Consider the following 13,937-nt stretch of genomic DNA (forward strand, 5'->3'; position numbering starts at 1 on the left):
AGTAGAAGAGGTCAAGTAACTTTCTTTTGGTCATATTTTAGGCTGATAAGGGGAATAGTCTGGGAACCATAGATGCCAGGTTGCTTCTTTTATTCACTACAACCTCGAAACCGAGTCTCAAACGTGTTGAATTTGGTTGTAGTTGAGGTTCGATTCAAATACAAAACCCGAAAACCACCCTTGCATATGGTCACGTAGTGAAATAAATTCACAGGGAAACCACTAGATATAAATATTACTATTTTTTAGACCCCAGAGTAGGAACCGTCTTTGCCACACTATGAGGAAAGCTTGCCCTGAGACAAAGCTATCAATTTGCAAATTGTGTCCATGCATAGATTAGACAATGACACTAATGAACTGCCAACTGAGTACACATACGACATTAAAGCAGCATAGACCAAAGTTTCAAACATACTGGACATACAAGTGCTCTAACATGTAGTTCATAGCGGCAGTGCTAAAACACAAAATTAGACTAGTAAAATCCTCCAAACAAGTTCTACATTATATTACAATTTCCTTGCTTGTAATTAAGAGATCAGTTACCTCCCACCTGCCTCTTCCAGGAATCTTCCACAATCAGTTCATCAACTCCCCAGTCTTCATAGCTGAAAATTATACATACCCATAAACATTTGTTTTTCAAAGACACATCAAATCACAGCATGTAAATTCCTGCGTTGATAATTTTCAAACTTGTTGAATAGCTACTTAAGCAACACTCGATGCATGATGCATGTAATGAAGCAAAACTAAAATCAGAATCTCACCTTCCATCAGGCAGGTAGCGGCGGATGGTAAAGGGTATCTTTCGCTCACGAAGCTCCTTCATAGCAATCTAAGTAATCCAAAACACAAGAATATTATACTTGAGTAGAATAAGGAAACAACATGTACATCATGACTAGTGTGCACTAGCAAATGATAATTGAAGCTCCCACATGTCAGTGCTTTTTCTTCAATTTTTCTTCAACAAGGCAAGCAAATCAATTTATAGCCATACAAACTTTGCAGTTTGCACTTATATAAACATAATCCTATAAGAAACAAGAGTTTTTTTTTTTGGCTACAAAACAAAAACCACCAAAAGAAGAAAAGAGCATCTAGACTACAAAGCACATCATACAATATCTTCTCGATGTGAATACCGAATTTAATAAAGAGAATAGTTAACAATGGGCGAACCAGAAATATGTTTGTATATTGCTAATCTCATGCACTGCCAAGATGCACATACTCACAACACACCATTACTCTAGTTGATGGCATTACACAAGCAACCTACACGTTCTACTTCTGATATAATTGCAACACAAGTTTCTAACATTCTTCAGTTTTTAAATCTTACTCGAATTTGAGGAGTATAAAGAAAACAACAGTTGAAAACCCATAGAGTCTCTTGTTTGTGCAAGTGATAGTAAATCAGGAAAGTAACACACCCAAACAGAGATGCAATATTAAATTGACATAATAGTATTTGACCAAGAGCAATAAAATTCAGTAATGGATGGCAAAAATTTCAATGTATCCAAGTACAAAGCAATAAAGCAGATAAGGTAACCATATAAACAAGAACTGTCTGCATCCAGTGGTATAGAAGAATCTAATACCTCAAGTGGGTCAGTCTCGCCCTCCAACTCAACCATCACAGGGGCATTCATGCTGCTCATCCAAAAAAATAGATTTTTACAAGGTCGGCCAAAAGTAATCAGCAAAATATCAGACTAATATGAGTCTAAAAAATACCTAATCTGCACAGCACGGGTACCCAAGATTCGAGCACGTTCATATTTGGTCATAAATTTTGATGTTTTGCGAGGTCGTTCCACCGGTACTTGTTCTTCCTTGTCATCAGTTTCAATGGCATCTCCAGGAATATCATCATTGTTATCCACATCCTCCTCCTCTGCACCTTCCTGACAATTGATATCCCATTCTTAGCAACATCCCTCACTAACCGACTTTTGTTACAATATTTAAATAAAAGGTAATAACTTCTTACTTCTATTTCTGGCTCCACAGGCTCATCCTCATATCTGTATAGAAAAATAATTCATTTGTCACTAATGGAGTTTCTTCAGTGTTAAACCTAGAAACACATGATATTGAACAACGATGCATAAATTTCGCAGTTAGACATATGAAGGAGGGTGTGTGTGTGTGTGTGTGTGTGTGAGAGAGAGAGAGAGAGAGAGAGAGAGAGAGAGACCCAATATCCATCTCATTGTAATCGTCATCAGCCATTGTATATTGCTCAACAAGCCTCTTTTCTGCTCAAAATATCACTCAGCTTCCTACAGTTCAACAAAAAATGACATCAGAACAAAACCAGTTGACATGAAAGAAGCAGCAAATGTGAACGCTAATCAAAATAAGTCTCTAGGATCAACTGGTTGAAGAAGAGAAAGTGGTAGAAGTGTTTCACAATCAACTAAAGTGCAACACTTGAGTAATTCTCAAAGCAACATGTAGCTGCCCAATGGAATGTGTTAAATCGCCAAGAATGCACAAAGCAGAAAATTAATAAGAAAAAAAAAAGGACAAAAACAACTATAAAGCTCTATGCAATTTAGAACTTCTTGTAGCTAAAAAATAATAATCCTAGACTGATAATAGTTGCACACATGAAAATTCCATGAGCTCTACGACACCAGGGAATTGATGCTGGACCTCATTCAAGGCATATAGCTAGAGCTGATAAATGTAAAGTGTCATACAGTAGTACTATAAAGCTATAAACAGGTCCCTGTGTTTGGTTCGCATATGGAAAAACACAGAAAACATAACAAGGATGATATACTGTTCAAACCTGCTTCACTGATAATTGTAGTTACCTAACTACTTTACTGAAATACAAACATCTTGCAAATAGAGTTTCACGGGAAATTGAGCTTCATTGCTAAGAAGCAATCGACAGGACTGAAATTTATGTTTTCGAATAGAATTTAAAATCAAAATCACGAAACGCAAATAGGAAATTCAGTGATAATATTTGAGAATTGAAGGTTGAGATTGGACCCTGATTTGCGGTTTGACGGTTCAAGAGAAGAGGCGCAGGTGTCTTCGATGGTTCAAGAGAAGAGGAGGTACTGAATTAGCTGAATGAGGCGCGATACTACTCCCCCGTCTTTTTTACTAGGGTGGGTCGACGGAATCGACCAAAATAAAATAAAAAATTAATTATAATTCATGAAAAGAAAGGGTAAAATTTGCGTACAAACTAGTATGTACGCGTGCGTCCAAACTCTCGTTTATTTGCACACTTTGGGAATATAAATACATGATTTTAACCGTTCAAAATTTTAGTTTATTATTAAAGATCATTTTGTAAAAGATCAACATAAACAAAAATCATCTTCATAGTCGATTGCATCAAATAAATTAACGGTTATGGTGAAAGTTAGTAGTTTCATGATCAACCGTCAATTTGTTTGATGCAATCGACTATGAAGACGATTTTTGTTTATGTTGATCTTTTACATAAATGATCTTTAGTAATAAACTAAACTTTTAAACGGTTAAAATCATATATTTATATTCTCAAAGTGTGCAAATAAACGAGAGTTTGGACGCACGCATACATACTAGTTTGTACGCAAGTTTTTTCCGAAAAGAAATAGATAACTATATGGGAAAAACTTGCGTACAAACTAGTATGTACGCGTGCGTCCGAACTTTCATTTATTTGCACACTTTGGGAATATAAATACATGATTTCAACCGTTCAAAAATTTAGTTTATTACTAAAGATCATGTTTGCAAAAAATTGATGTAAACAAAAATCGTCTTCATAGTCGATTGCATCAAACAAATTGATGGTTGATCATGAGACTACTAACTTTCACAATAAACCGTTCATTTGTTTGATGCAATCGACAAAACAAACGATTTTTGTTTATGTAGATATTTTATAGAAATGATCTTTAGTAATAAACTAAACTTTTGAACGGTTCAAATCATGTATTTATATTCCCAAAGTATACAAATAAATGAAAGTTCGGACACACGCGTACATACTAGTTTGTACGCAAGTTTTTCCCTAACTATATTATCCATGGAGGTATTTGGCACTGTATACCGACTCTAACTTCTCTATCTTAGCTCAGTACTACCGAAACTTCGGTAACTAACTTTTCTTAGTTCGGCTGGTAGGTGTTAATAGTTAGGGCTAGAGTGGCATTATTGTAACTTTTTATTTTTATTTTATTTTTATTGTACTGCAAAAAAAATTAATTTCAAACAGATTTATATTTAGTAAATATTATTTTTACAAGTGTTGTCAATAAATAAATTATTTAGTAAATTCTTAACAAAATTGTTGTACATATGGTCAACGACTAAAAAGGATATGATTTTGTTTTAATATATTAAAAATGATTATAGATAAGGTAGTTATTTGAAAATTTATAAAAAAAATATTAACATTTATTGAGCTTTCAGTAAAAACAAATAGGGGTTTATTCTAAAAACTGTTGTGAGTAACCTATAAATTCTATAAAAAAAACTAATTTTTCCAAAGTTACCAAACATTATAAATTTTAAAAGTCGACTTAAAAATTGATTTTTTTTAAATGAAGTTGTACCAAACTAGGCTATAGTACGATTTGGTGTAACTTAAGTAGTTTGAATATAATTGTTTTTAGAGATGTTCTTAATTTATGTTTAATATCTCTCGCAACACATCAACTCAAGTACTCAACACGCTGCAAGTCAAATCTATTGATTCGTTGGACCAAGAAAAATCTTCTCCCTCATTATCAAATACCTATGTTTTTGCAATTCCAATGTTAATATGATCTAAACTCAAAGACAAGATGAAATGTATGGGATTGAGCTGACATGGGCATTAGGAAAATTGAATTAGAAGCCGAGGAGATGATGATAGAGAACGAAATGGCACATAAATCATATAAAAAATCATTAATAATGACACTAATTTTCATTTATCACCTTGAGTTAATTATGGTTACAACTTCTCAATTAGTGACAGTTTTCTATTGAACATTAATATGACCAATCTAATGTTGGAGGTGAGCAAATTTGAATCTATTGTACTTAAAGTATTATCCACTGATTATAAAATCAAAGTGAGGGGGTACAAACTTATGTGTTCCACTCCTCTATTGACATGTGTTCCATAAATCCACGTCGGTAAAGCAAATGAAACAGACCGACGAAAACTGGTATCTCCGATAAACTTATCTTCCTTCAGATATAAAAAAAAAGAGGAAAGTTCACCAACAGTCCCTGAGCTCATGTGGTAAGGACAGTTTGATCCCTGAACTTTAAAAAGGATCAAAGAGATCCCTGAACTCTTATTCTGATATCAATAAGGTACTTCTGTTAAAACTTTTGGAATATTCCGTTAAAATATTATTTTTTCTGTTAATTTTGTCATTTTATTAAAATTTTGACGGAGCATGGTGGACTTAATTCTTAAAATTTATTTTTCTAAGAAGTTTACTAATCTTTAAATCTACCCTCTATACTCAAAGGTAAACAGTTATTTTATCATCATAGCAATTATCATAGCTTATAGACTTAGGCTTTTAGCGTTTGCTAAACTGTCTTTAAAAAAACTGCAACAAGAAAAAGAAAAATATAAAAAACTAATAACAAATAGAAAGAACCTTTCAAGAAATACCAAAAATTATTGGGATATTATCTACAAAATACAGCGTAGAATCTACGCATCCCAAGAAAATATCGAAGTTCTTCAAGAAATTTTTGAAGAAGATCATAAACCTCTTCACATTTTGAGCATCGGTTAGATTCGCCCTAGCTGGTATCAGAGCTTGTTTCGCTCAGAAACAAGTGAAGACCAGGCTTATGTCACAAAATTGGCTCATTTTATCCAATAAAAAAGAAGTCAGACCTAAAAATTACCAGTGTTTTTGTACTGAAAAAGCTACTGATAAGTGGCAAGTGTGCTTTCATTCAAAACATATTCAAGAAAGTCAGTACTCCATAGAATACGTTTGTAGAATATTAAATATCCTATACGACGAACATATTCATCTCCAAAAGGAGATTGGAGTAGTAGATATTGATCCGTTAAGACCTAGCCTGATTGAATTTCTAGATTATCTATATAGAGAAAAAGGCAATAACAAAGTTGCAGAACAACTCGAAAGGTTTAATCTTCGATTAGATCAACTCAAAGAAATAAATTCCCAACTAACAAATAACAAAATGACAAAATTAACAGAAAAAGAATATTTTAACGAAATATTCCAAAAGTTTTAACAGAAGTACCTTATTGATATCAGAATAAGAGTTCAGGGATCTCTTTGATCATTTTTAAAGGTCAGGGATCAAACTGTCCTTACCACATAAGTTCAGGGACTGTTAGTGAATTTTCCTCAAAAAAAAAAGATCAACTTATCTTCCTCTATCCTCCGGCGATCCCTGAGCAAGGTATTGAAATTGGTCTTCCTCCTCTGCTTGTTCAAGATCTAGACCCCAGTAATAATCCAGGTCCTAGTTTCTCACCCATCTCCTCTTTATACCCTCCATCTCCTCTTATTTCCAACCAGATCTGATCTCTGCCCCTAGTTTTCTTCACTGATTCACAATGCCTTCCATCGCCAACGACACCGTCGAACACCTCGAATCCACCGTCGTCAGAGATACTATGCCTCCGCGACAGGCTAAGATCAAACTCGTCGTCGATGAAGCTCAGCTCGATGAAGTGCAAACAGGTCGCGGTTGCTCCGTAGCGCGCCGCTAAAGACGAATAAGAGAGGAGCGTCGACGAGGTTGGAGGAAGCAACTGTGATTTGACTCCTCAGAAGAGGAAGTTGAGGTACGATTCATCGTCGCCGATTAAGCCAAGGCTGATGCTGGCGTGTGATATGTTACACACGTGTCAGCACGGGATTCTGGTCGTATCTGCCAGCTAGTGCGTTCGACGCATGGCAGAATTTCTCACTTATGTAACTATAGTGTGTCACTCCGCATGCTGCTTCGCTGGCAGTAGATTTATGTGTTGATCTTGTTTAAGCATTTGTTGTTGGACTTACCAAAAGTAGTATTGCAACTCCAGTAATAATAAAATCGTAGAGAAAATTGTATGACTGCCCTGATCGATATCCCTATCATTTAGCAGTTTACTACAAGTTTCTCAAAGCAAAAGAGACGGAGACAATAGTACGTGCAACAACTGCAACTCAAGACACTAGGGTTATGAGAGTGTAAATAAATTATTGTAAGGAAAAATTATTAAAATACATCTCAAATTTGGTTAAAATTGTCAATTTGTACCCCGAACTTGTATTTGAGTCAATTTACATTCTAAACTTAGTAAAAATTGCCGATTTGCACCATATCCGTTAAATTTAACTGTTTCTATCTAATTTTGCGTCAAATATCATGCACGTGGGGGTAATGTTGTCATTTTCTATTTATATTTTTTAAAAAAATAAATAAAAATATTTTTTAAAAGGAGGATTGTTTTTTAATCAAATTATTTATTTACATCTTTTTTCTACATACTTAACCCTACTTCGAATTATATATTCAACATACTCACTCATTCAAATATAGTGTGTTGTGTATATATATATATATACACACACATTGTTGGAAGAGGAACAAAACGTAACCGTTTAATCATTGATAATGAGGCATATATATAGGCATTACATAACCATAATCCTGTAAGATTCGGAGTCCTAATCTATTACAGATATACGAATCTATCTCTAACATGAAACCTAATAAGGCTAAGACACACACAATGATAGAATAGTAATTCTCACATAACACACATTTATTTTTAATTTTTAATGTATTTATTTATATTTTTCTAAAATCTTTTAACATATTATATCACGTAATAACATGTTTCGAAAAAAAACATTGTAACAAGTGTTCATTTTAAGTAATTTTATTAATTTATTTCATTATTAAATATGAATAAATATATAATGACAATATTGTCCCTCAAATGCATGAAATGTGACTTAAAATTAGATGGAAAATATTAAATTTAACGGATATGGTGAAAATCAGTATTTTTATCAAGTTTAAGAGATAAATTGATTCAAATGAAACTTTATAGTGCAAATTGACAATTATGACCAAATTTGAATTACAAATTGACCTTTTTGGTTTATTGTAATTAACATAGTCATACAGTAGTTGTTTTCGGTACTTACAACATGAATACCATGAGATTCCTTCTGTGAGGAGTTTGATACTCTGTCAGACAAGAAGAATATCAAGCTCAAGAAGAAAATAGCGATCAACTCACTAACTGACAAGAAAGATTATCAAGTAGGGCTGATGTAGGAGCATTCTAGATAATACTTGATGATTCTGCATACTCGGTGGGAGTCGATCACTTATACGACTAGTCATTCGACAATCCCCACACGTAAGTCCATTTTATTTCCATGCTAACGTTGCTGAAGAAAATTACTGCAAACCCGCACAATTTCAAAAAAGCTTAGGTTATAGATCGAGTATGCATCATGCTGGGCATTGGTAGAACCGTAGAAGTACGAGGCTAGCCACAACACACATATAATTGATATGTTTCATGTCATTGGCTTTTTCGAAACGAAGATTTAGCCCGCTTAATTTTCTGTAAAATTATGTGAAAACAATCTGTCATCAGTTTTGTTAGAGTTTTTTTCACCAACAGTTCCTCAATTCTGGTGTACCTACCAATGTGATACCTCAACTCTTAATCGTACCAATGTGATACCCAGACTCTAGTATTGCTATCATTGAAGTACTTCCGTCAATTTTTTTCAAAATTATCCATCATCTTGGTGACGTGGCAAGTACGTGAGGCCCACAAAGAGGGTTAAAAGATAAAATTAACCCCATCTGAGAGGAGCAATGTTTTTCCCGCCCTTTACCTTGAGAAAGACACCCAACAATTCCAATTTTGGCGCCAATTTTCCCTCCCTGCTCCTTAATTTGTGTCTCTTATCTAAACTAAAGAACTACCGCCAATCAGTCGACCACAATCTAATAAAACCTAGATAAATCTCATTTTCTATTTTTACCCTAGCACTTGTTAAACTAACAGAATAAATATAGAATTTTATATGGAACATCTCATTTCCACAATCTCATAAGAATATAGAAACACATAACTTAACGAAATTCAACTACATGTTTAAGTACCATTAGTTCTTACAAGCAAAAATCATGGCAGATCAACATAAAAGGTGGCAACTAATGGTACTTAACACATGTATTTGAATTTCGTTAAGTTATGTGTTTCTATATTCTTATGAGATTGTGGAAATGAGATGTTCCATATAAATTTCTATATTTATTCTGTTAGTTTAACAAGTGCGAGGGTAAAAATAGAAAATGAGATTGATATAGGTTTAATCAGATTGTGGTCGACTGGTTGGCGGTAGTTCTTTAGTTTAGATAAGAGACACAAATTAAGGAGTAGGGAGGGAAAATTGACGCCAAAATTGGAATTGTTGGGTGTCTTTCTCAAGGTAAAGGGCCTGAAAAACATTGTTTCTTTCAGATAGGGTTAATTTTATCTTTTAACCCTTTTTGTGGGCCTCACGTACTTGCCACGTCACCAAGATGACGGAGAAGTTGAAAAAAAACTGACGGAAGTACTTCAATGATAGCAATACTAGAGTCTGAGTATCACATTGGTATGATTAAGAGTTGAGGTATCACATTGGTAGGTACACCAGAATTGAGGGACTGTTGGTGAAAGATACTGGTTTTGTTATCACCGAGTCTATGAGTCTACGACCTCTGCACACATAAATGGAACAAATTAGGACTCACCACGGAGCCTGGCCCACACCAAATATGAACTTGAATATGAATATGAATCGAAGAAGACGTAGTAACCGCCACCGCTACCTGCCGACAGACGACGACGAAGACTATACTTGCGACGGAGAACCTCTCCTCTCATTTTGTGACATGTCATTCGGTGGGCACCCATTTCCTTAATTCCTTTGATAGAATACAAAGCATAAGAGTATAGAAGAGCAAGATGACGTTCCATTTGAACCTTCGCAGGTAATTTCTTCTCATCAAAAGGTCTGTGACTGGGTCAGTACCTGGTGACTTCACAGGTAAATTAAGGTATGAACTCTTAATAAATAGTCAAGTTCATACTCTGCGCGCTCCTATGATCTGATCCTGCTCCTTAAATATCACTTTGACATGTCTCCATTCCAAACTTGCAGTATTTTTCACAAACAAATTTCCGCAACTCCTCTTCAAGCTATTCCAAACAAAATGCGGTTGTTGGCCATGCAAGTGATGATCTTAGTAGTATTATGCTCTCTTTCTAATTCAATGTTCGTTTGCGGTCTTAGCTCCTTCATGCATTTGCACCAATCCTTCACCACTAAGCTGAAAGCTGGAAATGAGACTGATAGGCTGGCACTCTTAGCCATCAAGGGCAACATACGTACACCATGATCCCAATCGAGTCATGAACTCCTGGAATAACTCCATTCACTTCTGTTTGTGGCATGGTGTCACTTGCAGTTCAAGGCATCATCAGAGGGTCACTGGGTTGAACATCAAGTCCCAAGGCCTGGCTGGCTCCATATCCCCTCACATAGGAAATCTGAGCTTTCTAAGGGAAGTTCGCCTCGATGACAATAGCTTTACTCAAGAAATTCCTCCACAGATTGGGAATTTGCGTAGGTTACAGGTATTATCTTTAAAGAATAACTCATTTACTGGCCATATTCCTGCAAACATATCCAGTTGCTTCAACCTCACCTTTCTCTCTTTTAGTGGCAACAAGCTGGTGGGTAAAATCCCTTCAAGTCTTGGTTTCTTGTCAAAGCTTCAAATACTTGTTCTACAAGGAAATAATTTAACTGGAGAAATCCCTTCTTCCTTGGGGAACCTTTCATCTCTTACGGCACTACCTGCAACTAGAAACAACTTTGTCGGGAGCATCCCTAGTTCTCTAGGCCAACTGAAAAGGTTAACCTTTCTTTCGTTTCAAGAAAATAACTTGTCCGGTACCATCCCACCCTCCATTTACAACCTTTCTGCTATTGTGACTTTTTCTGTTGCAATAAACCAAATTCAGGGGACTGTTTCCGCACATTTGGGCACTGCGTTTCCTAACCTAAAGCTCTTCAGCATTGCGGGAAATAAATTTAGTGGGGTCTTTCCTTTGTCAATATCCAATGCAACATGTTTAGAGGTTTTCCATATTGGAACTAACAGTCTAACTGGACAAGTGCCCAATTTGCAAAAGCTTCATAACCTCACGGTCTTCAATGTCCATTCTAATTATCTCGGAAGCGGTAGACAACGAGACCTGAATTTTGTCTCAGAATTGGCGAATGCCACACAGTTAAGCTTATTGTATGTAGGATACAACAATTTCGGAGGGACATTGCCCACATCAATATCCAATCTCTCATCCAGTCTTGAATTCCTTTGGCTCCCTGGAAACAAACTACATGGGAGCATCCCAACTAGTTTAGGATATCTTGTGAATTTGCCATCACTGGATTTGTCCGAAAACTTCTTCTCAGGTAGCATTCCCTCTGACATTGGGAAGCTTTCATCACTTGTGGAATTGGATTTCTTGTCAAACCAACTATCAGGAAGCATTCCGTCTTCTGTTGGAAATTTGACCATGTTACTCCGTCTTTACTTGGAAAAAAATAATCTAAGTGGCAGCATCCCTTTCAGTCTTGGAAAATGCCACAAGTTGTTGGTGCTTGATCTTTCTCAAAATGACCTTAGTGGTACGATACCCCAACAACTATTTAGTGGCCTGCTCTCCTTATCAATTTACCTAGACTTGTCCAAAAACTACTTTAGTGGTTCCCTTCCGGCGGAAATCGGTAAATTGAGTAATCTCGGTATACTTGACCTTTCTGAGAACATGTTCTCAGGAGAGCTTCCTAATAGCCTTGGAGACTGTGAGAGTTTAGAAGTTTTACACTTGCAACACAATTGTTTCAAGGGGCCTATTCCATCATTTCTCAAGGACTTGAGAGGCATTCGAGATTTAGACATTTCTCGAAACAATTTTTCTGGACAAATTCCACAATTCTTTAAGAGCTTTGGAAACCTGGAGAAGCTGAACATATCCTTCAACCACTTATGGGGAGAAGTACCAGTTGAAGGTGTTTTTAAGAATGCAAGTGCAACGTCAATTCTTGGAAACACCGCACTCTGCGGAGGTCTTGCAGAACTTCGACTTCCTCAGTGCAAATTTCAAGTGTTTAAACCAAGAGGTTTGTCTCGTACCATGAAAATAGTTGTGTCTTTGGTATCTGGGATTACTCTCTTGGTAATTGCCATGGTGCTATCCTTTTTACTCCATCGGAAGAAAATGAAATCAAATGAGTTGAGCACTCAGGGGAACTATGTTTTGCAAGTTTCATATGCAACTCTTCTAAAAGCAACTGATGGGTTTTCTTCCACTAATTTAATTGGTGAGGGTGGTTTTGGTTTTGTATACAAAAAAATTCTCGATCTTTATAGAGTTGTCGCTGTTAAGGTACTCAACATGTTATACAAGGGAGCTTCAAAGAGTTTCATGGCTGAATGTGAAGCACTAAGAAATATTAGACATCGAAATTTGGTCAAGATTATAACTGCATGTTCAAGTGTTGATTTTTGTGGAAATGATTTCAAGGCACTAGTTTATGAATTCATGGAGAATGGGAGCCTAGAAGACTGGTTGTACTTTCATCCAACCACTGGAATTGAAGAAGGAATAGATGCACCCAAAACTTTAAGTTTTGTCCAGAGGCTTGATATCGCCATCGATGTGGCTTCTGCATTGGACTATCTACACAATCATTGTGAAACACCAATAGTGCATTGTGATCTCAAACCAAGTAACGTTCTTTTGGATAGAGAGCTTACTGGACATGTTTCCGACTTTGGACTGGCAAGATTTCTGTCAAAATTGACAAATAACGTTTCTGGAACTCAATCAAGCTCCATTGGAATAAGAGGAACGGTTGGTTATGCTGCCCCAGGTAATTCTTATGCAAATTTCCCATCTTCAATAATTGTTGCATTATTCATTGAGAGCCAATTTATGTTATGTACAGTTGGTGTTGAGAAACATTAGTGATAATTTTTAAACTGTAGAGTACAGCATGGGATGTGAGGTGTCTACATATGGGGAAGTATATAGCTTCGGTATTCTCTTGTTAGAAATATTTACTGGAAAGAGGCCCGTTGATCCTATGTTTAGTGGCAACTTAAATCTTCATAACTTTGTGAAGCTAGCTCTACCTGAACATGTTGAGGAGATTATGGATTCACGACTCAAAGGAGGCTTCACAACTGTTGATGAAGATCGCAATCAACCCTCCAGAAGACAACAAAAAATTGAGGAGTGCTTAAAGCTGATATTCGGAATTGGAATTGGATGTTCTGCTGAATTCCCAACAAACCGAAAGGATATAAGTATTGTCGTATTTGAATTGCACTCCATTAGGAACAATCTTCTTGGCTAGAACCTCCTACATTATTACTGTTTTATGATGGCTTCTATATATGTTGTGTTGTATGCTTCTTGCTCACCTTTTTTTTTTTTTTGATTTCCATATGCTATAATAAAAAGATGAAGGAGTTAATTTAAGTGTGTTTTAGTGTAAATGTTCTGATAATTCTAGCAAAGTTGAAGTATATAGGATATATGGTTGAGGATATGTCTCTGAAGTAGTTTAGACTGAAGAGGCAATAATCTGTGTCTCAAAGTAATGATTAGCTATGACTTATGAAGATAACTTGCACAAGCAACATCAATCAATTGCTCAATTCCAAAACTATGATATGAGATTTACAATGTAAAGAGAAGTGTAAAGTTGTCAGCATTTTCAAGCCAAATGACAAATTAATCATATAAGGAAGTCAACTTTGCCAATATAAGACATGCATGAAAGGAGACTCTGGATGAGCTCCTGTTGTTAACGCCACCCCCTGAATGGGGTGAT

General features: G+C 35.8%; 2 protein-coding genes across 4 annotated transcripts; one reads left to right on the plus strand and one right to left on the minus strand.

The window, feature by feature from the left end:
- Positions 1–198: 198 nt before the first annotated feature.
- Positions 199–3,132, minus strand: LOC126786350 (DNA-directed RNA polymerases II and V subunit 6B-like). Its single transcript, XM_050512148.1, has 7 exons — positions 3,022–3,132; positions 2,213–2,297; positions 2,006–2,039; positions 1,750–1,919; positions 1,614–1,665; positions 774–841; positions 199–611 (listed from the first exon to the last, which is right to left on the minus strand). The coding sequence occupies exons 2-7, from the start codon at positions 2,245–2,247 to the stop codon at positions 542–544; spliced, it is 429 nt and encodes a 142-aa protein (XP_050368105.1). The 5' UTR covers positions 2,248–2,297; positions 3,022–3,132; the 3' UTR covers positions 199–541.
- Positions 3,133–10,200: 7,068 nt separating this feature from the next.
- Positions 10,201–13,519, plus strand: LOC126786349 (probable LRR receptor-like serine/threonine-protein kinase At3g47570). Of its 3 annotated transcripts, XM_050512146.1 has the most exons (3): positions 10,459–10,663; positions 10,750–12,971; positions 13,087–13,519. In XM_050512146.1, the coding sequence occupies exons 1-3, from the start codon at positions 10,605–10,607 to the stop codon at positions 13,455–13,457; spliced, it is 2,652 nt and encodes an 883-aa protein (XP_050368103.1). In that variant the 5' UTR covers positions 10,459–10,604; the 3' UTR covers positions 13,458–13,519. The 3 variants fall into 3 exon arrangements, with proteins under 3 accessions (XP_050368102.1, XP_050368104.1, XP_050368103.1); XM_050512145.1 differs by having other exon boundaries at positions 10,201–12,971; XM_050512147.1 differs by having other exon boundaries at positions 10,201–12,971; positions 13,094–13,304.
- The last annotated feature ends 418 nt before the right edge of the window (positions 13,520–13,937 follow it).

This window comes from Argentina anserina, chromosome 3 (genome assembly GCF_933775445.1).
Source record: "Argentina anserina chromosome 3, drPotAnse1.1, whole genome shotgun sequence".
Taxonomy (NCBI): domain Eukaryota; kingdom Viridiplantae; phylum Streptophyta; class Magnoliopsida; order Rosales; family Rosaceae; genus Argentina; species Argentina anserina.

Excerpts from the sequence above, each read along its gene's own strand:
- LOC126786350 (XM_050512148.1), bottom strand. The coding sequence starts at position 2,247 with ATGGCTGATGACGATTACAATGAGATGGATATTGG. Across the intron at positions 2,040-2,212 it reads TACAATGAGATGGATATTGG|ATATGAGGATGAGCCTGTGG; the intron begins GTCTCTCTCTCT and ends TTTTCTATACAG. Across the intron at positions 1,920-2,005 it reads CTGTGGAGCCAGAAATAGAA|GAAGGTGCAGAGGAGGAGGA; the intron begins GTAAGAAGTTAT and ends ATCAATTGTCAG.
- LOC126786349 (XM_050512145.1), top strand. The coding sequence starts at position 10,439 with ATGAACTCCTGGAATAACTCCATTCACTTCTGTTTGTGGCATGGTGTC. Across the intron at positions 12,972-13,086 it reads GGTTGGTTATGCTGCCCCAG|AGTACAGCATGGGATGTGAG; the intron begins GTAATTCTTATG and ends TTTAAACTGTAG.